The 22,722-nt window shown below is 41.2% G+C and overlaps 2 protein-coding genes and 1 long non-coding RNA gene across 3 annotated transcripts in view; 2 read left to right on the top strand and 1 right to left on the bottom strand.

The window, feature by feature from the left end:
- Window positions 1-3,835, top strand: part of LOC144020429 (hexokinase-1) — a 20,163-nt gene extending 16,328 nt beyond the window's left edge. Inside the window, exons 17-18 of the mRNA XM_077523912.1 lie at window positions 347-580; window positions 1,867-3,835. Of these exons, the coding sequence (XP_077380038.1) occupies window positions 347-580; window positions 1,867-2,017 (385 nt within the window). The 3' untranslated portion in view covers window positions 2,018-3,835. The remainder of the gene's footprint in view (window positions 1-346; window positions 581-1,866) is intronic.
- Window positions 141-6,197, bottom strand: LOC144020433 (uncharacterized). The gene is made up of 3 exons (XR_013283875.1): window positions 5,895-6,197; window positions 4,928-4,996; window positions 141-406 (listed from the first exon to the last, which is right to left on the bottom strand). It is a non-coding gene; the product is annotated as an uncharacterized LOC144020433 (long non-coding RNA).
- Window positions 5,278-22,722, top strand: zbtb45 (zinc finger and BTB domain containing 45). Its single transcript, XM_077523914.1, has 7 exons — window positions 5,278-5,505; window positions 8,071-8,948; window positions 9,698-10,120; window positions 11,283-11,408; window positions 14,488-14,628; window positions 16,154-16,433; window positions 17,809-22,722. The coding sequence occupies exons 2-7, from the start codon at window positions 8,307-8,309 to the stop codon at window positions 18,234-18,236; spliced, it is 2,040 nt and encodes a 679-aa protein (XP_077380040.1). The 5' UTR covers window positions 5,278-5,505; window positions 8,071-8,306; the 3' UTR covers window positions 18,237-22,722.

Here is a 22,722-nt window from a genome sequence, read left to right as displayed (position 1 = left end):
TGTCTGTACAAGATTTGGTTGAGGAACGTGTAAACTGGGCTTTAAGACCGGTTTGTGAACAATATTTGAAAGAAATGCTGATATTGTATGTGTGGAAAACGTTTTAGATCTCGGGAAACAAATGGAAGCAAACACAAAAGTGTCGCGTTTCTATTTTTGTTGAGTGTTTACATAAAAGATGTAAATATGCAGCTAATGGTTTACCATTCCTATTATCTAGAAAAAGTAGTTGAGACGCAACATATTAAACTGTCGCCTCTGGCAGCAGCTGTGAGGGATCCGGTGACTCTCAAGCCTTTTGACGCGCCGCCCTGGTCTTACCCCGAACTTACCCCATTCTCCGCAGCGATCGTCTGGCTCTGCTGCAGGTCAGGGCCATCCTGCAGCAGCTGGGGCTGGACAGCACCTGCGACGACAGTATCATCGTCAAGGAGGTTTGCGGCACCGTGTCGCGCCGCGCCGCCCAGATCTGCGGCGCCGGCATGGCGGCAGTTGTGGACAAGATCCGCGAGAACCGCAGACTGGACCACCTGGATGTGACGGTGGGCGTGGACGGGACGCTCTACAAGCTGCACCCGCAGTAAGGCCAACCGCGCTCGACTCGACTCGAATTGACTCCTTTGGACAGTGCAAAATTTACACGACTGCCCCGCCGCCGTTCAACACTTATGCAATTTGGCTCGGTGTTTAGGGAAGTGATCCTGTATGATCTTTTGATCCTGCAAACAAACATCTTCCCCAAAGACAAGGGCTGGGAGTTCGGAAGCGTATTGCATTCACTTGAAAAAATAAAATAAAATCTCCTGTCATTCTGACTAATTTTTTGGGAGCTTTGTTTTTTTGAATATTTGTTTTCCTTTTTTCTGTTTTTTGGATTTTTTTTTTTTTTCTGTTTTACTGAATTATTTTTTTCTGTCATAAAAAAAATATTCTGGAAAACAGAGAAAAATCTACTCAGAAAAACAGCGGGAAAAACATTTAAAAAAAGAAAAAAAAGAAAAGAAAAAGAAAAAAAATAATTCCATAAAAACAGGAAAAAAAAATTATTACGAAAAAAAAAGTGGTCTGCAACAAGTCATTTGGAGTTGAGAGGTCCAAAAAAAATTACTCTGAAAAACAGAAGTTGGTGCTCTGCTTTTTTTTTATGACAGAAAAAAAAATATTCAGTAAAACAGAAAAAAATATTCAGAAAAAAAAAAATACTCAAAAAAGACAAAGCTCCCCCCAAAAAAAAATTAGTCAGAAAAACAGGACTTTTTTTTTTTTTTTCCCCAAGTGAATACTATACACGTCCGTATATGGGCCAGAAGGGAAAAAAAAAAAAGGGAATCGGTTTTATTTTTTTCAGTCCTTCTGGATGATTCCGATTTCAATCAGTTTAGTCCGCAGAGGTGGTGCCAGGGTGGGTCCGCACTTTATGATGTCATAAAGTGAGCACTCGCTCGTTTTCTCAGGTTGGGAGGGGCTGCTTCTTGGAGAGCAGAATGACCTAGAATTTCTCATAGAGGGGCAAATGGAGGAAAACACCACTTCCACACCATGTGTTCGGTGAGGAATTAGCATTTTAACACGGCTAAAAGCTCCAAAAAGTTGATTTTTTCATGTTGCTCTCCCTTTAAGAACAACAGAAGAATCTAGTGCATTTATTTACATGCGCCTCAATTTCGCAATTTAGCTCACTTTCAACGATTTGATCTTGATTAATTAAATTTTTTGCCCAGGGGAAATGTACCAGCTTACTTTTACTTGTGGACGACATTTATTTATCTGTCCAGCAACCGACTCAGTTTCTATGAAAAACGTGTATTTATATTTTGCTTAGCGACCTCCTGACCCCGTTTTCCCCGCTCCCTCTGCTCCTCGCAGCTTCTCGCGGATCTTCCAGCAAACGGTGAAGGAGCTGGCCCCCAAGTGCGACGTCAACTTCCTGCTGTCCGAGGACGGCAGCGGCAAGGGGGCCGCCCTCATCACGGCGGTGGGCTGCCGCCAGCGGGAGCAGGACGCTCAGCAACACTGAGGCCCGACCCGGGAACGTACGAAAAAGAAACTTCAAAACCGCTGCTCCATACAACCCCCGCCAACAACAAACCCCGACAGCCGTGACTCCTCACCCACCTGGGCACACTCCACCTGACCGCCGCCAGGGTGGCAACACAACGAAGCACCCCCCAAGCGCTGCCGTATTTATTTCTCCTGCAACCAGCAGCTTTCTTGCGTTTTGTCCTTTCTTCCTCGGTAGCTTGTCATCGTCGAAACTCCGTCGCTGTGCAATATTTGCGTATTGCTGATTTTATTTTTATATGGAGGCAAATATATGACTATTTATATAGCTGAGGCCACTTGGGATCCGGTATGATTTTACACACCACAGAGTCAAGGAAATGCCTGCACTTTTTTTCTATATTACACACGCACACGCACATGATGAGCCTGCCGGTTCCCGGGCGTACCTTCCAAAACGCCGGCGGACCGACCGAGGGCTCGCTGCCGAGTCACGGCTGCTCCATTTTCCTTCCCATGACATCGCGTTGCTTAAGTTACTGACCAGAGATTGGGGACTCAAGTCATTGCAACTCGGACATGAGTTGATTTAAGTCGCTGTTTTGATGACTTGACTTTAAAAAAACAAAAAAACAACAACTTGGATTTGGGAGTTACGGAACCATATTGCATTTACTTGAAAGAAAAAAAATCTGTTTTTGTGACAAATTTTTTTGGGAGCTTTGTTTTTTTTGAGTAATTTTTTTCCTGTTTTTCTGAATATTTTTTCTGTTTTACTGAATATTATTTTGCCATAAAAACAAATATTCAGAAAAACAGGAGGAAAAAATTACGCAAAAGCATTAAAAAAAAAAAAAAAAATCAAAAAAACAAACAAACAAAAAAAAAAAGTTATCCCCCCCAAAAAAACAGCACCAACTTTTCAAAGTATTTTTTATTTTTTTCCTTCTGAACTCCAAGTGACTTGTTGCAGACCACTGACCTGTATGCCGAGATGGTCACTATTTTTTAAACAATTTTTAATATTTTTTTGTTTTGTTTTTTGGATTGCATTAATTATGCTTTAATGCGAAATAAAATTTTATCCCATTATTTGATTAATTGATGATTGTAAAAATATTCAATAGTGACAGCCCTTAAAATTACAACGCACCAGATCAACAGGATAAATATTGAACAAAAATATCGTATTAAGACGAGTACATTTTATCAATGAATATAAAACTTTACACTTTATGTCCTTCTGTGTTGTGATGTTTTTGCTTGAATTATATTCGCAACGTAACAAGCGGTCGCCAGCGCCTATTTTTTGTGGAATGTTCTAAAAAAATAAAAAAAAATTAAAAAAAAAACTGGGAATGAGCACATGGAATGCCTTTTTAAAAATCCTCCATAATCAATACATTGACTTGACTTGAGAGAACTCGTGACTTGATCTCAATCTCTGCTCATGACCGCTAATGTGCGTCTGTGTCCGTCGTGTCGGTCACGTGTCCAAGTAGCAAGCGGCAAATGTTGCAAACGCCTTTAGCCTAGAACTTCTTTGTGAACTCCTGTGCTTTTTGTTGTCGTGACGAAACCCGCATCGACTCTGACCGGGGGAGGGCCGGAGTGTTACTACTTGCGAGCTGCTTTTATCGTGTATATTTGTGTCAAGAGTGTGAGTGCGTGTGTCAGACGTGTATGCTTTCAATGTCTAAAAAAGCTGTGTGGAGACTGCATGCCTTACACGCAGACGAAAGGGGGAAAAGCGCGAGACGTGATGCGTTTAGTTTTCACGCGGAAGAAGACGGTGACAAAGTCGGTTCATGATTAAATTCTATTTTGTTGTGGATTCAAAGGCTCTGACGTCTCTTTCTTTGTTTTGTGGACTTGAGGCGTAATGTTTTTTTTGTTTTTGTTTTTTTGTTTTTTTTAACGGAGGTGTATTGCATTCACTTGGGAGGAAAAAAACAAAAACCTGCTTTTCTGATGAATTTTTTGGGGAGCTTTGGTTTTTTTTGAGTATTTTTTTCCCGTTTTTCTGAATATTTTTGGGGGGAGCTTTGTTGTTTTTTGTTTGTTTTTGAGTATTTTTCCCCGTTTTTCTGAATATTTTTGGGGGGGAGCTTTGTGTTTTTTTGTTTTTTTTTGAGTATTTTTCCCTGTTTTACTGAATATTTGTTTCTGTCATATATATATATATATATATATATATATATATATATATAAAATTCTGGAAAAACATTCAAAATATTCAAGAAAATAGAAAATAATTAAAAAAACAAAAAAAACAAAAACAAAGCTCCCTGAAAAAATTGTCAGAAAAACAGTTTTGTTTTGTTTTTCCAAGTGAACGCAATTTGCTTCCGTACTTTTTCATAAAAAAAAAGGTGGCAAGAACTACCCCCCCTTTTTTTCTTTTTTCTTTTTTAACCATTTACAACAGTTAAGTATCAGTGACTGCTCATTATATATCAAGAAGTATACACCTGAGGCAATATTTCTTGTCTTGTTGAATGAGCTTGTTTTGGAGAACCCGTCTCTGTCTATATACGGCGAAAACAAACTATCATACTGGTAGATTGTTATCGTACAGTCAAACGGATCACATTTTGAAATAAAAAAAAAACAATCCTCACAAATCCAGATTACAACAATTCAATGTCCAATATTTTTCAATGAGCTGAGCGCTTCCTTTCACAGAGTAAGACCACCATTTTAACTTGGGACGTAAACTCGGAATTGGCAGTAGGGAGATAAAATCAAAACAAATGAAATATGATTGATTACACATTTACTATGTAGCTCGTGAATGTGAGGTAAGTACGGCACAACCATTGACTATCGTAAATTGTTACATTAGAGTAGATATGATGCAAATATGCTACATTAGTAGTGTAAAGATGCAAAAGAACATGAAATATGATGTAAATGCATTACTCACTCGAGCTATTCCAGATGTTGGATGCTTTGTATCATGCTTGGGTGATGCGTTCAGGGACTCTCGAACCACCTGTTAGAGGCAACAACAAACAAAGTAAAAAAAAAAAAAAACATAATCATGTATTTTCTGATTTTTGTTGTCTTTAACTTGCATATATCGAAACGATAGTCTTTGTCTTTACGTTGCCGCACGGGGGGGAACGCGTGGGCGTTTTGCAGGTGTTCCTGAACGCGACTGGCACGAGTGTCGAAGGTATCGACACTCGACAGCCCTACTTCCAGACGTCTTGTGAGCATGCGTGTGTTTCTTTGAGCGCTCTGCCTGCTTTTGCCCCCCCCCCCCCATTTTTTTTCTTGCTGTGGTTGAAACATCACGTCCCTGCCGTGCTCTATATGTGTGTGTGGGCGTGCGTGTTGACGTGCATGTGTTTGTTTCCAGCCCTCACCACCACCACCACCACCAGCAGCAAGGCAGCTCAACTGCGGGCTTTCTTTACTGCATCCACCCCGCTGAAGCAACAACAACAAAAAAAAGACGATAAAGAAACAAGAGTTGACAAGTGTCAGCGCACGTCTCAGGTATGCAAACGCTGTTTAACGTCGTGCGTGCATGCTTACTGCGTGTGTGCTCGGTGGTGACGTTGCTAAACCTTGCAGAGGGAAAAAAAAAAAAATGCTCGCACAGTAGCTCGTTAGCTCGACGTGCTAACTTGGCTAGCTTGACACTTAGCATGTAGCTAGGTTAAGGAACGTGGGATGGGGGGGGGGTGGAGGGTGGTGTCGACCGAGCTCGGGTAGCCGCTGTGAACAATTGTGAACTTTTAACAGACACCCGCGTACATTAATGACGACGTGTTTGTTGAGTCGACTGGAAATGAGCGTTTTTCTCGCGGATTTTCCGTGCGGCTAACGGCACCAGCTAGCGCCGAGCTAGCCTTTGCTTACGTCACTAGGGGGTTTTGACGAACCTGCTCGATGACGTCACTCCGGTCAACTGTTGCCACCTTTCAAGTGTGACAGACTCTGCAGGGCGAGTTTAATACATGTCTAATTCGTGCGCCGTTTCTTCTTTTTCTTACTTGACCGAAAGCCACGCCAGCCACCCTTGTTAATGTTTTGCCCATATGGGGTTACCTAGTTGACCAGACCATTAAAACGAACGTAGCTGTCATAGCTAAACACTCACAGGTGCCCGCGCACGTGAGTTCTCGTTAGCATTAGCTGCCCACTTATCTCGCTGTAATTTGAGATTATCGTACTAATTAGTAAATTAGTAGTGGCTTACATGTGAACATTAGATGGTGTCCAAAGCGCAAACGTACGAAATGTACATTTGAATGCACTTGAACTTGAAGCCTTACATTTAAAGACGCTATTTGGGAGAACCTCGGCAACGTTTTTTTGTAGGTCTCGCGAGATCTGAGATTGACTCCACCCATTATATAAATTAGAGGCGACAACCTCTGGGGTACCTCACGATCAGATATGCGATACAAAGCTCACGATAACAATGATATGGCGATGCCGTGATTATCGATAGATTAGTCAGGTAATAAATAAATGATAATCTATGATAAAACTAATCATAAAATAATCATAAATAAATACAAATACAATTAATAATAAATAAATAAATACAAATACAATTAATAATAAATAAATAAATAAATAATAGCATATTAATAAATAATAATAATAATAATAATAAAACTAAGCTCATGAGTCTTCTTCGCCTGAATACTTCCGTCCATTTCCCTGACACTCTTATGAGGCACTCCCCCTAGTGGCCCGCCAAGTAATTGCTCAATAAGTAATGAACAATGGAGCTGTTATAGTGGCTGAATATTAACTACAAATATTGCGAGACTTACGTAGGTGTATCAATAATCTGTCGGGAGACAAAGTATTACGATTTAACACGGTATCGATATTTTGTCACACTCCTAATATAAATATTTATACATTAATGTTATTTGCATCACTCTGCTTCCTGAACCGCTTTATCAACACTAAACATGTTTAATAATGGTAAAGTCAAGAATTTTTTTTTCTATTACAGTCCGCTTTGCCATTCTTTAAGTCAAATGTTCAAAAATGTATTGATGATTTACATTTTTAGGCCATAATAATAAAACAGTCCAATGCCAACGACATCTGAAGAGATTTCTTAAATTTGAATGGGAAAAATAACAACGATGCTAACGACTTAATTTTTACCACAGCTTTGTTGATAGAACCCATTAACTCATTTGCTCCCAAAGACGTATTTATACGTTTTTTTTGTTTTTTTTTTATGTATTTTTTTTTTATGCTAGAGCATACAGAAGGCTTTGATGCAGCCTCGGAACTGAAAAAAAACAAAACGCTTGAAGCAATGGTAGTTATTACAAAAACAGCCAGCAGGTGGCAGAAGAGTATAAGAGATCAAACAGAGCCATGTTGCAAAAAACTTTTCCCCACTGTTTTAAACAGATTTGGGATGAAACTTAGCTATATTCTAAAAGAAACAGATAGAAATATACCTTTTTTTCCTGATGAAAGAAGAGATGCTAATTTTTCTTTTGGAAGATTCCATGTTTTATAGCAATAGAATACAATACTCTGTGGGCCTTGCAAAAGCAGTGAAAATCCAGTAAAGGGGTTGCTTCAGTGAAAATGGCCGGGAGTGAATGAGTTAACTACCTGTGTGTTAAAATATAGCTTCAAAAAAGGTTCAAAATGGGCTTTGATGAGCTGATTATGGCCCTCGAGGACCCCGTAGGTGGTTCATAGCCTAATTAGCCCACCTTTGGCCTTTTGTGTTGTGAGAATCTATCGGGCTCTGAAAAGGAAAATCAATTTGATATTGCTTACCGATAAGTGGCTCGACCGATAATTGCTCTATCCCTAATACTGTTTATGTCCATTTTTTTTTCAATCTATTTTTAATTCAGTGGGTGCATCTTATACTCAGGTGTGTTCAATAATCCGAAAATGCCTCTGAGCTAATTTTTCAAGGAATTGTTCACCATTTGCCAAACTGGTGCTTGCTGCAAAATTTGCCGTTGTCAGTGTTCACAATGCATGCTGCGGGTGATTACCGTACTCCCGAGTATCATGTGTAGAAAAAGTGAAAGCTGATTTTTGTCTTTGCCGCCCCAACAGAAACTGTGAAAAGGGGGCGGTCGAGACCACCCTGCTCCAGAACGCGCTTCGCACAGCGGCACCCGCCCCCATGACTCGTTGAGTTGGGACCCGGCCCCACCGTGGCCCATGCGCTGTACCCGTTCCCCTCCCTGTCCTCCTCCTCCCTCAAGCTGACGCAGAATCCCAGGCACCTCCCTCCCCTCCCTCTCCCCCACCCCCACCCGGTCCCCAGCGACTCGCCGCCGCCGTCCGCCATGGCGCCCGGCACCGAGACGGTCCACTACATCCACCTGCACAACTCCAGCCAGTCGGTGCTGGAGGCCCTGCGCACGCAGCGGCGCGAGGGCCTCTTCTGCGACGTGACGGTGCGCATCCACGACGCCTCGCTGCGGGCGCACGCCTGCGTCCTGGCGGCCGGCAGCCCCTTCTTCCAGGACAAGCTGCTCCTGGGCCACTCGGAGATCTCCGTTCCGCCCCTGGTGCCCGCCGAGACGGTCAAGCAGCTGGTGGACTTCATGTACAGCGGCTCGCTGGTGGTGCTCCAGTCGCAGGCGCTCTGCATCCTCACCGCCGCCAGCATCCTGCAGATCAAGACGGTCATCGACGAGTGCACGCAGATTATCTCGCAGAGGAAGGCGGCCAGCGCGGCGGCGGCGGCGGCGGCCGCGGCGGCGGCGGCTGCGGCGGCGGCGGCCGGCGGCGGGGGGATGATGGGCGGCGTCCTCCCCAAGCAAGAGGAGCGCGGCGGCGGGAAAGGGAGGGAGAGCGGCGGCAGCTGTTCAGGCGGCGGGGGCGGAGTATACCCCAACTTCCCCAACTTTATGGTGGAGTGCGGCGCCAGTAACATGGGCGGCGAGAGCGGGCCCGGGCCACGGGTTCCTACGCAAGTATGGAAAGTATGGGAAAAGTATGACAGGTCTTTTTTTTTTTTTTTTTTTCTCTCTCTCTCTCTCCTTCTTCTTATTTTTTTATAGGTCTGGGAAAAATAGGGAAAATGTAAACCATTACATGGTCAATTATTATTTATTATAATTATTATTTTATTCTATTATTATTATTATTATTATTATTATCATCACTAATTAGGGCCGGGCTACTTTTTTCAGGTTTATGCTGATTCTGATATTTCGTAAAGTAGAGTAAGTGGAGTAAAATTTACATAACAGATCCATTGGCTGATTAATTAAAAAAAATAAAATAAATCAAATGTATAAAACCTTATTTTTGATTTTTTTTTTTTTTTTTTTTATAATTTTTTTTGTGGGGGGAAATCAACCCATTTTGGAGGTTTATCAGTTTTTTTTTTTTTTTTTTTTTTTTTTTTTTTTTTTTTTTTAAACCTTTCACCGTGAATCCACCTCCTGTCTGTCCCATGAGTTTGTGCTGTGTGTCACATGACAGATCACATGATTAGCAGAGACAAGATTTGTCAAAATCATGTAATTGATTTAGTCCCAGCTACTCTCATCTAGTTTTAGTGTTGACGAAATTATTTTTTGTTTTTGTTGAGGAAATTGACACTCCGGCGGTGCAAAGTTATTATTATTATTTTTATTTATTTTTTTTATTTTTTGTAACCAGGGTTTAGGAAAAAGTATGGATTTTTTATTTTTATTTTTTTTACATCAATTTTCCTAATGCATAGGAACCCTGCGGCCCCATGGAGCAGGCCAACAGCCTGATGGCGCTGGGCGACATGGGCGCGGCGGCGTCCCTGTGCGGAGGCGGCGAGGGCCTGGGCGGCGGCCTGATGAAGCAGAGCCCCAGCTGCACGCAGGACGTTCGCTACAAGCTGCGCGACCTGCTGGCGCAGACGGCCGACAGCGGCGGGGGCGGCGGCCAAGCCGGCAGCCTGTCGGCGAGCTGCAGCTCCGGCGTGGGCAGCGTGGACAGCGTCGGCAGGGACAGCGTCCGCGGCAACGCCGCCGACCTGTCGGACGACCTGGTGGCCATGGAGCACTTCAGCGAGGAGGAGGACTTGGACGGCAGGGAGCGCGGCAGGGACGGAGACCGTGACAGGGGGGCCGGCGGCCACAGCCGCAAGCAGAGGCAGCCGCTTCGACTGCAGGTGAGCGTACCTGAACGTGACACCGCAACTTTTTGACGCCAATCAGTGAAAATCCGCTAAATTGAAATACGCTTCTTAACTCACTCACTTTGAGCCATTTTCACAGAAGCACTCCCAGCTGTCTTACTGGATTTTGACTGATTTTGCAAGGCCCACAAAATATTGATCTATTGCTATTAAAAACATAGAAAGATTAGTATTTTCTTTCATCAGGGGAAAAAAAAATGTTTCTATCGGTTTCCATTTTGCAGCAATTAGCATTAGAATTATAGCTAAGTTTCATCATTGTTCACAAATCTATTTAGAATTGTGAGTAATTGAGCTTTTTTTTTTCCAACATGGTCCTGGTTGATCTCCTTTGCTCTGCTGCCACCTGCTGGCCGTTTGTGTAATTACTACCATTTCTTCAACTGTTCTTTGCGGTTGAGGGGCTGTATAAAAGCCTTCTTTATGTCCTAGTGTATGTATATATGTATATGTGTATGTATATGTATGTATATATATATATATATATATATATATATATATATATATTAGGGGTGTGAATTGCCTAGTACCTGACGATTCGATTCGTATCACGATTCACAGGTCACGATTCGATTCGATACCGATTAATCCCGATACGAATTTACAAGTCGATTGTTGCGATTTTTTTTCATTCAAATTTAGAAAATACTAATCAGTAAGCTTGTAGAGTGTAAGATTTATATGAAAATGTAAATTTTGTTAATTAAAGTCATGGTTTTTTTTTAATTATTATTATTTATTTTATTTTTTTTGTTTTGTTTTTTACACACACGCTATCAGTACACAGCTTAAGTAGAGAGCGCGAGTGCTGCTGCTACCTCCGGTGTGGGTGTAGGGATGGCAGGGGGGTTTATGGGGAAGGGTTGCCATGGTTACAGCTTTCAGGCATGCGGAGCTGCATCTCTTTGCTTTTCTTTGCTTTTTTTTTTTTTTTTTTTTGCCTCCTCTCTCGCACCGCATTGGCGCACATGACTGACATGTTGGCGGTGCACAGTGCGCCTCTCTCTCTCCCTGAAAGCCATGGACGTCTGCGTGCTCACTGTAGGCCATTCATAGACATTTTTTAAAAATTTTTACTTCATTTTTTGTTGAAGTTTCACCCCTTCCCATGTCATTAACGTGTTTTCTGTTCCAGGTGCTGGGAGGTGAGGGCGTGGTGGTGAAAGACGAGGGCGTGCAGGACGGCGACGGGACGGCCTTCGCCCTGGAGGACGGCCGGCGGGACGGAGAGCAGGGCGGAGCCATGGCGGGCTTCGGACAGGTGAGCTTTCAAAACGGAAGCGTTTTTTTTTTTTTTTTTTTTTTTAATGGGCGTGCTCGTGCAAAAGGACTGACTGCATGAGGGAGAAGACAGCTTGTGCAAACAAAAACAGTGCATTATGGACGAGCTGGCATAGACAATGACTCACAAACGCGGCTGCAGCCTCCGTACCGGAAAAATCACATTTATGTTGGCGGGCTTGAAAACTGAACTCGTCGATTTATTCAACAAAACCTTTTGATAATCGTTAGAACTATTTCCCTCTCCTTTTATTGACTATTGACAAAAAAAAATAGGGATTCATGATAACCGGTTTTGTTCCACAGATAACTTCCTGCTCTTCCACCCGATATCGATAGTTGATTATTATTATTTAGGGGTGACGAGCAATGAAAATTTTTACTCGCAATTGATCTCATGACATCAATAGTTAACTCGCATTTAATGACTTTTTTTTTTTTTTAATGTTCTAAATGCACAATAAAATGTTTTTAAACTCAACATATGTGGGGGGGGATGTGAAACTACTAGAAATATTGCTAGATTTTAGATCTTACGATAACGATTATCTCACGATATGACAATACCGCGATTATCGATATATTGGTCAGGGAATAAATCCCACGATAATCTATGATATAACTAATCTAATAAAAATAATAATAATATTAACAAAAACAATATAAATAAATATATATGTTATAAAAAAACTAATTAAAAAATTATAATAATAAAACTAAGCTCATGAATCTTCTTCGCCTGAAGACTTGCGTCCATTTCCCCGCCACTCTTATGAGGCGCTCCCCCCTAGTGGCCCGCCAAGTAATTGCTCAATAAGTAATGAACAGTGGAGCCGCTATAGCGGCTGTATATTAACGTAGGGATGTAACGATATCCAGACACATCACGATACGATGTTATCACGATATGAAGGCCACGATACGATAATTATCACGATATTGTGGGGAGGTTGGCGATATAAAAAAAAATAAAAAAAATGTCACAATATTGTAAAAAAAAGAAATATAAAAAAATATATATATATTGTGCTTATACAGCAATGAAAAATATTATAAAAATATATGTATTGAGGCACTTACTCCACATATTGACTCAGTTCACAATTACTTTCTTAATGTGAATGGATTTTAAACATATAAGGGCCAAAACATGCCTGGTGAAAATTAAACTGCACTAAAACACAAGCCACCAGGGGGGTGCTCGAACTGCACAAATGGAAATCAACCCGACTTTTGGAACAGATGAACAAACGATATATTGTGGGAGATTGAATATCGCGATATTGCCGGTATCGTTACATCGCTAATATTAACTACGAATATCGCGATACTTGCGTAGGCGTATCGATGCGCCTCCCCCTCCACGCCCCCTCCCTTCTTTTGTGAGCTCACGAAGCCGCCGGGAGGCAAAACAGCAGGCACGCAAGACTTTGAAGGAAGAACCTGTGTGACCAGGAGGCCCTCCAGCCCTCCAGTCAAACACTCCCTGCTTCACAAGTGTTCCATGTGCGAAAAGTCAAGCTTAGGCAGAAGAAAGGGGGACGGGACTTGGAATCAAGATAAGACTTGTCAAACGGGGTGCCGTCGAACATACAACAAATCATATTTGTCAATGGGCAGGCCTATAAAGCACTGGCAGAGGCCCTGGCAAAAATGGTATTTGTTTTTTTCTCCCCCAATATACACATTTTTTTTGCTATTCACGCTCTTGCACATATTTTGTACATATTTCGAATGGCGTTTTTGACATTCGTCTGGTTAGGAAGCACTTGGTCATATGTGGGGTCCCCCCCACCCCCCCACCCCCGTTGCACTTGGGATGTAACGATAACAGGAATATCGTCATATCGCGATATTACAACTGCCATAATATATCGTTGTTGTCGTCATGTCACGATATTAAAAGCAGCACATCTGTTCCAAAAGTCGGGGTTGATTTCCATTTGTGTAGTTCTAGCACCCCCTGGTGGCTAGTTTTTTGTTGTTGTTTTTTTAGTGCAGTTTGATTTTCACAAGGCATGTTTTGGCCCTTCTGTGTTTAAAATCCACGCTAATAGTCAGATGAAGGGGAACATAATTTGCTTGTGAAGCGATTTTTGATATGAGCTCTTTTATTTTTATTTCTTTTTTTTTCCCACAATATTGTGACTTTTTTTTTTTTTCCAATATTGTGACTTTTTTTGTATCCCCATCCTCCCCACAATATCGTGATAATTAATTATCGTATCGCGATATCGTAATCGTGACGTTTGGATATCGTTACGTCCCTAGTCATCATCAGTCGACAGCAAGTAGAAAAAAATACTTTTTAACAGGTACTAATTGTCCATGAAAAATGATGACGTTCCCAAATTCATTCTGGACAAAAATATTAATTTTTCACTGCTGAAAATTGTTCAATGATTTCTTCAAGTATCCCTTTACACACAAAATGACCCGGGAACGGGATTGTTGTCCCACAACTCTGCACATCACCTTTTTGTTCTTAAAAAAAAAATAAAAAAAATCACCAGTATACTTGACTTCCATTCCTCAGTCATCTTCTCACTCTCGCGAATTCAGCCTGGCAAAAAAAAAAAAAAAAAACTCCACCGCCACTTCCTTCTCCCGAGTTGACAGCGTGCGTCTCCTTTTGAAGCGAGCGCGGCGCTTGCGTGATTTACGGCTCGTTTTAAAGGCGTGACTGTTGAACTTAGCGGAGGGGACTGATTGGACCGCAGGGATCGGTCGCAACCGACAGCTTAATTGCCGTCGGCGCTTTTAAGAAAAAAAAAAAAAGCGGCTCATCTTTTAGAACGTGCGCGGGAAAAAGACACCCGGCGATGCGGCCCGACCAGTCCGACGGCAGTGTTTATAATCGCCGTTTAAAAAAAACAACATTCCAGACTATATGGAAGAGATAAAGAAATGAAGAGCAGAACTCTGCGGCTCACACAAAGACTGCAACTCATGGAGGTGAGCGTCCAAAGCTTTCTTGCTTCGCATCCAGGATGGGTAAAAAAAACAAAAAAAAAAAAACAATGCCGCGCGTTTGATTCCCACCACACGCCTTCTTGCAGGACTTCTACGACGAGCAGGGCGTCTTCAGCGAAAGTTTCTGGCCGCAGAGCGAGCCGCCTCAAGCCATGGCGTTTAATCCCAGAGGACGGGTCAGCAAGCCTCTGACTCCGCCCCCGACCTCGCAGTCCATCAGCAACCAGGTACGTGCGTGTCTTCTGCAGTGAGACCCCCGTGTGTTTGCGATACCGATTTGTACGTATTAAGCAGGCCAATAAGTTAGTATTTTGGAGTAGGTGTGCGCCGATCGAACGGCTGGCCGATTTCTTTAATTTTAGGGGATCGGTGATCGGCCGATCCCTTTTAAAAATAAACCGATCTTTTCCACCGATCTCATCTCTCTCCTCAGATGTGTGAAGAAGTCTCCTCTTCTGCTGAGATGATTATTAATTGGCTTTTATTTGAGAGAAATACTTACTAGCTGTTTTTCTGGCCCACAGAATATTGTGTTCTATTGCTATAAAAACGTGAAACATATCAAAAGAAAGATTACAGTCTTTTCTTTCATCAGGAAAAAAAGTATATTTCTATCCGTTTCCGTTTTGCAGCAATTCTCATTTAAATATAGCTAAGTTGAATCAATTTTCACAAATCTATTTAGAAATGTGAGTAATTGAGCTTTTTTCAACATGGCCCTGGTTGATCTCTTATACTCTGCTGCCACCTGCTGGCTGTTTGTATAATAACTACCATTTCATCAACCGTTCTTTGCAGTTGAGAGGCTGTATCAAAGCCTTCTGTATGCTCTAGCATAAAAAATTTTTATAAACACATCTTTGGGACAATTAAAACATCTAAAACGGAACGTATTTATACGTTTTTGGGAGCAAATTGGTTAATGTGCAGTTAAAACAAACTGCATTATTTCACAGGTATTGTTCAATGTTTTTCAATAAAACAAATTGGAACACTGAAGGTGGCTGCTTATTATGTAAAAAAAAATGATTGGCAGGTCAGACTAATTTTTAAAAGATCGCTGATCGGCTGGATAATTGTGATCGGTGAACCTCTAAGGAGCCATCATTTAAAAAAAAAAATAAAAAATACTCTGAAATTATTTTTTTTTGTATTTTTTTATATATATGTATATATATTTTAAAAGTATTTAAGATTTGAAAAATTGGAGGTTTTTTTTTTCAAGTCAATAGTCATATTTGTTTAAAATTTCTAACAAAAAGTTAACATGTCTAAAAAAGTTAAACAAGTAAATAGTGCAAATAGTAAATAAAGTTTTCAAAAATTTCAAATGATCTGAAATGTTCAATTTTTACTGATTTATAGTTTTTGTTCGAAACAAAATCAGGGAGAATGGAACATTAAGCCTTAATATTTTTACCTTAATGCTGTTCAAACATGAAACAGATTGCAACAGATTATTAAATACAGTGGCTCACAGTTATGACCGAAGTTTCAGATAAATAAATACATTTTCATACAAATCTTACAGTGTACACGTACAAGTTTACTGATTAGTAGTTTCTAAATTTGAGTAAAAAAAAAAAAAAAACGCGAGAATCGGCTTATAGATTCATATTGGGGTTAATCGGTCTCGAATCGTGGCCGATGAATCGCCAGGCAAATCGCACCCCTTGCCCTAACATTTTTTAAAAATAACGAAAATAGTCGATCAAGCAGGCAAAATGTGACGAGACGCTGTCGGGCGCGCAGCTCCTTTTCCAGTACCCGGTGAGCCAATCGCAGCCGCCGCCGTTCTACATGGGAGGGATGGACACCATGGCGGGGGCGGAGGCCGGCCAACAGGCGGTGCCCCCCGCCCCCATGACACCCGCCCCGCCCCCCGCCACCAACAACACGGCCGCCGCCGCCGCCTGCTCTTCGGGCCCCTCGCCTTCCTCCCAAGGATCCGAGACCTCCTTCGACTGCACGCACTGTGGCAAATCGTTACGTTCCAGGAAGAACTACAGCAAGCACATGTTCATCCACTCCGGTAAGTTGCAAGCTTATTTTACTTCACCGCAACTAACGGAAAAAACTGAAACGAAGAAAAAAGCCAAAACTAACAAAGAACAAATTCAAAAAACAATTTTGTTAACGAAACAAAATAAAAACGAAAATGCATTTCATCCCTCCTGATTGAATTGTGTGAATTTTCATCAACTGTTGTTGTTTTCATTTTTCGTTTTTGTAATCAACGAAATTGTCAATTTTAGTTATCATATTCGTCTCGTTGAATGGCTTCTATTATAGTTTTTGTTTCATTTTCGCCTAAAAAAAAGGAAATTTGTGATGAAAAATGACAAATACTTTGTTGACGAAATTATCACTGAATAAAATCGATTTTGGAACATCGATTCTAAATCGTATTAAAGAAGAATTGCGATTCTTCTGAGAATCTTTTTTTTTTTTTTTTAACACACCCAAAATGAATAGTGTTAATTTTGTCAACGAAAACTAAAAAAAATAATTTCGTCAACACATTTTTCACCGGACTAAAACCCTCATTAAGAAACAATAAGTGGGACTAAATCAATATGCATTTTCGTCGATTAATGAAGACGAGACAAAAAAATGTAGTTGGTTAGTTTATTTAGTTCTAGTTTATCATTGAAATCTTAGCATTTATTCAGCATTCCCACGCAATTTCTCCAGAAATTGCACTTAGTCTAGTTTATCATTCAAATTTTAGCATGCCGCTATTAGCATTTAGCTTTCAGGATTTCAATGCAATTTCTCCAGAAATTGCACTTAGTCTAGTTTATCATTGAAATCTTAGCATTCCGCTATTAGCATTCAGCTTTCAGCATTCCCGCACAATTTCTCCAGAAATTGCACTTAGTCTAGTTTATCATTCAAATTTTAGCATGCCGCTATTAGCATTTAGCTTTCAGGATTCCAATGCAGTTTCTCCAGAAATTGCACTTAGTCTAGTTTATCATTGAAATCTTAGCATTCCGCTATTAGCATTCAGCTTTCAGCATTCCCGCACAATTTCTCCAGAAATTGCACTTAGTCTAGTTTATCATTCAAATTTTAGCATGCCGCTATTAGCATTTAGCTTTCAGGATTCCAATGCAGTTTCTCCAGAAATTGCACTTAGTCTAGTTTATCATTGAAATCTTAGCATTCCGCTATTAGCATTTAGCTTTCAGCATTCCAATGCAAGAAATGTTACATAATAAATAATGTCCTGACTAAAACTAGAGAAAAAATTGTTTTCTTGGACTAAAATAAAGACTAAAATGGCCGACTTATAGTTGACTAAAAATGGACTAAATAAAAACTGGGATGGACTAAAACTGAGAGAAAATTTTTCAAATGGCGGATAAAAAGAACACTAACCGTGCGCCGTACCTTGCCCGCAGGTCAGAAACCTCACCAGTGCTCCATCTGCTGGCGCTCCTTCTCGCTGCGCGACTACCTCCTCAAGCACATGGTGGTGCACACGGGCGTGCGCGCCTTCCAGTGCTCCATGTGCGGCAAGCGCTTCACGCAGAAGAGCTCGCTCAACGTGCACATGCGCACGCACCGCGCCGAGCGCACCTTCCAGTGCGGCGTGTGCCACCGGGCCTTCACCCACCGCACCCTGCTGGAGCGCCACGCCCTGCAGCACGCCCCCCAGCCCCCGCCGGGGCGCGGCGGCGGCGGAGGCGGCCCCGCCGCCGACATGACCTCGCCCGCCAAGCACAGCCCTCCCGCCATGGGGGCGGGGCCCTCAGGTATGGCCGGGCCGCCCGGCATGGTGGGCGGCGGCATGGCCGGCATGCCGGGCCACGGCGCCGCCTCCAACTAAGGGCCCGCCCCTCCCTCCAGCCGGCCGACAGCAGAGGTGGGGGGGGGTCGCGAGTCACGTGACTTGACTTGAGTCGGCAATTTTAAGACTTGGGACTTTGACTTGACTTGAACTTGAACTACAGTAAATTTTGCTGAGTACATTTGGCTCAGTTTTATCGTAATATTTACACTTGGAAGAGATTAAAATTAATGATTGAAAAAAAAAAATAATAAAAGTCACTCGAGGGTTGAGGATTGAACTCGCAACCTTCAGCTTGGGAGACAGCTGATCTACTCCCTGAGCTACACAGTAGTGATGTAACGATATCCCAATGTCACAATCCGATTATCACGATATGATACGATAATTATCACGATATTGTGGGGAGGTTGGTGATATTTAACTCATTTACTCCCAATAATTTATAAATACGTTTTTTTTTTAAATGTTCTTAGTGTCCCAAAGACGTATTTATACGCTTTTTTTTTCTTTTCTTTTTTTTTGCTAGAGCATACAGAAGGCTTTGATGCAGCCTCTCAACTGCAAAGAACGGTTGCAGAAATGGTAGTTATTACACAAACGATCAACAGGTGGCAGCAGAGCAAAGGAGAGCAACCAGGGCCATCTTGAAATAAAGCTAAATCACTTTGAACTTTAAACAGATTTGTGAAAACTGATGAAACTTTGCTCTCTTCTAATGCTAATTGCTGCAAAATGGAAACCGATAGAAACATACTTTTTTTTTTTTCCTGATGAAAGAAGAGACTCTAATCTTTCTTTTGCTTTTATAGCAATAGAACACAATATTCTGTGGGCCTTGCAAAATCAGTCCAAATCCAGTAAAACAGCGAACGGGATTGCGAAATGTGAAAATGGCGACGAGTGAATGAGTTAAAAAGATCACAATGTCCGACTCGTGTTCCCACTCGTCACTGATCTGACTTCATCCCTTGACTTAGAAAACCGTAAAACAAAGTTGATAAAGTAACGGAGAAAACCGTAGACGGGTTCCGGACCGTTTCTACAATAAACGTCCCGACTGCCACCGAGTTCAAGTAAAGTTTTGTGAGTGCAAAGTAGCTACGATTGTATGACTCGACTCGACTCGCACGCTAACACGAGACTTCCGGTATGACTTGCACGTCCGTGACTTGCTCTTCCCCACCTCCGCCGGAAGCTTCCGAACGGGGCTCCCGCAGAGGTTCTTTTTGGGAACCCAACGCACAACTGGTCAGAACCGTATTTCCTCATCCTCACTCTACTGAGCCCGCGCGGCCAACGAACCTCACAGTATTAAGCTACACTTGAAACGCTTCCGCAAAACAAAACAAAAAACTCTGCGGGAACACCGTCCGGACCGGGTCTTTCTTTTTTTTTTTTTTTTTTTCTTGGGGCGTGCAGTTGAGGGGCGGGTGTTACGGGTTTCTTTACGGGTGGTTTCTTTGAGAAAAGCTCCTGAGGAGATTATGAAGAGTTTGTTGTCAAGGTTTCATTCACAGTCAACTTGATTTGCTGTCAAAACGTTGACGGTCAATCCGACACCGCCTCCACCGGTTTAACTGCTGGAATGACCCGGAACCGGAAGTGAGCGGTCCCACGTTATGTGCCATCGCCTCAAGTCTCGCCTTCCCAAGATTGGTGACTGGAAATGTGGGTGAGGACGTTTATATGCAGTCAATATTTGGGTTGAGGTCAAATTCGGGACAGAAATTGTCCCGTATAAATATCCCGTATTTAAACCGTGACACACAAATACACACACAAATAAGTTATTTTGACTTTCTAAGGTCAATAAAAGACATTTTAGTGATAGACGATATATATATTTTTTTTAAGGCAGATACTGATAATGATTATTAGTAGTCAAGTAGACCGATAACCGATATTTCAAGCCGATAAGACACGGCAAGTCTGCCATTTTTGGTTTGAAGCAGCCATTTTCCTTTTTTTTTTTTTTTTTTTTTTTTTTTTTTCTCAGCTCATCTCCCCTGGTTGTTCAAAGACGGACATTTTGTCTAATTCTACCAAATCGAAAGCCCTTAAATGAGGCAAATGGATCGTAAATTGTAACGTTTTGGGGAGTTTTTGTCACTCCGTGTTAGCGGGAACATGCCAACGACGTTTGAGGCGATTTCATCCTGGTGCAAATGGACATCTGGTTCTGTTGTGTAGTTTTTGAAAATTCAGACCCCCCACCCGAAGCAAGTTTGTCTTGGCAATGTAAAATTTGGTGGAGCGGTCTATCATAGAGAGACCCACAAAAAAAAAAAAAAGTCTGAATAAGCCAAACTTTAAAAGTCACAGGAAGTCTGCCATTTTGGTTGGAATTGACCATTAACTCATTTCCTCCCAAAAACGTATAAACACGTTCTTTTTTTAAAAATATATGAGTATCCCAAAGACGTATTTATACGTTTTTTTTTTTTTTTGTTTTTTAATGCAAAAGCATACAGAAGGCTTTGATGCAGCCTCTCAACTGCGGAGAAAGGGTGGGGAAAAAAAAATGGTAGTAATTACAAAAACAGTCAGCAGGTGGCAGCAGAGTATAAGAGATCAACCAGGGCCATGATTCAAAAACAATTCTAAGAAAATTTGTGAATCATGATGAAACTTAACTATATTCTAATGAAAATTGCTGCAAAACGGAAACGGATAGAAATTTACTTTTTTTTTTTTTTTTTTTTTCTTGATGAAAGAAGAGACGATATTTTTTTTGTTTTTTTTTGTCTCGTTTTCTACCAGATCGGAGTTTGGAAATGTTTTTTTTGTTTTTTTTAATAGTTATAAACCACGGCAAATGTTTCAATGTTAAATGCAAGAATGGCAAAATCGTCCATTTTTTGTGGACATTTCAGGACCCCAAATTCTCTCCGGGACTTTTGAAATGAGTTGACTGTGAATGAAACCAGGAAGTAGGAGGGCGGCGTCAGCCAATGGCGTGAAAGGAAATGATCACCTTCCTCCATCAAGACCCTTTTTTGGTCACAGTTCCCCCCCCCCCCCGCCCGATCAAATACCTCGAAATAGGATGGACTCCAAATAGGAAATGTTTTGGAAAAACATTTTCAAGCTTATATTACACACACACACACACACACACACAGCTACAATTACCTCGGCGGTCCAAAGACAGGCTTTTTTTTTTTGTGTGTGTCATATTTGAAGCTACAACAGTTTAAAAGCTTAAAAAGATGGATCGGTTTACATTTGAAAAGTTTCATACTTCAGTGTAAAAAAAAAAAAAAAAAAAAAAAAACAGCGATACGAGCGCTCACTTTGTTCTTTGTTGCTCCTGTGATGCAGAAGTTAAAAAAAAAAAAAAAAAAATGCTTTTAACGTGAAAGAGCCATTGACAGGAAGTGAAAGTCGGCGGGAAAACTTTGACAAATCAGTGATTTCTATCAGGATTTTATATATATATATATATATATATTATTAAAAAAGAATTAATGAATGTTTGGTTGTATTTCGGGGATTTTCGATGTTTATCGCTCTTCTTGAGGCACAAAAGATTTTTTTTTTTTCATTTTAATTTTTTTTATTATTATTATTATTTTTTTGTAAAACTAAAACTGAATCATGAAATTTGTACAATCACCCCCTCAAAGCGTTTTTTGACCAAGTCAAAAAAAAAAAAAAAAAATGGTGATAATGTCAAAAGTTATCACATTAATATTTATTGCAATTTGATCTCTATGCACAACTTAAGTTTGCACATCCCCGTTTCTTTGAGATACATGTTGTCGCCCCCCCCCCCAACCAATTGACCTCTCAAAAATGATTTTCCTACACACACACAAAAAAAAATAAAATCTTGTGGTGACCTCACTGTAAAGATTTGACATGAAATGTCCCCCGCGCGTAATAAGCTAAATGTCCACTTTGAACGCCAAACCTCTGGTGCTTAATTTTTTGTTTGTTTGTTTGTTTTTTGGTGCGGGTGGGGTGGGCGGGGTCTAATTGTTGTTGTTATTGTTGTCGTTGTTTGTGTTCTCTCTCTGGACATATTTACCTCATTTTTGCCAGCTGCCAACAACGGCGCTTTGCTCAGTCGACTTAACAGTGTTTTTGAATTGATTTTTTTGTTTTTTGGATTTGATTTCCTCCTCAGCGGCGGAAGTGGTCGTGGTGCATTCAAGGACCCGTGTACAGTACTGTAACATGTCGGCGCTTTGTGACGTACTGTGTGATGCCTTTTTCTGTTTCTTCTTCTTCTTCTTCTTCTTCTTCTGGGATGTTTTCTATAAGAAATCCTCTGATGAGCAGTGGCGGTTTTATAAACTTGTCATCCTTTCAAAAACAAACAAAAACAACAAAAAAAAGCAAGCTGATCTTTTCTGTACAACAAAAGTCTAAGAGGCATGATTTTAACCTTTTTTTTTCTTTTTTTTTTTTTTTCTGACAACTTGTAGATGTTGTAGTGGGATGACTTGAATTGAATTTGAAAACTCGATTGAGTGATTTCAAGGATTTCTTTCTCCAATTAAACGTCTTCGAAGACTGA

Source organism: Festucalex cinctus, chromosome 6 (genome assembly GCF_051991245.1).
Source record: "Festucalex cinctus isolate MCC-2025b chromosome 6, RoL_Fcin_1.0, whole genome shotgun sequence".
Classification (NCBI taxonomy): Eukaryota; Metazoa; Chordata; class Actinopteri; order Syngnathiformes; family Syngnathidae; genus Festucalex; species Festucalex cinctus.
The sequence above is the reverse complement of the archived record's forward strand: the minus strand, read 5'-3'. Positions and strand labels throughout refer to the sequence as shown.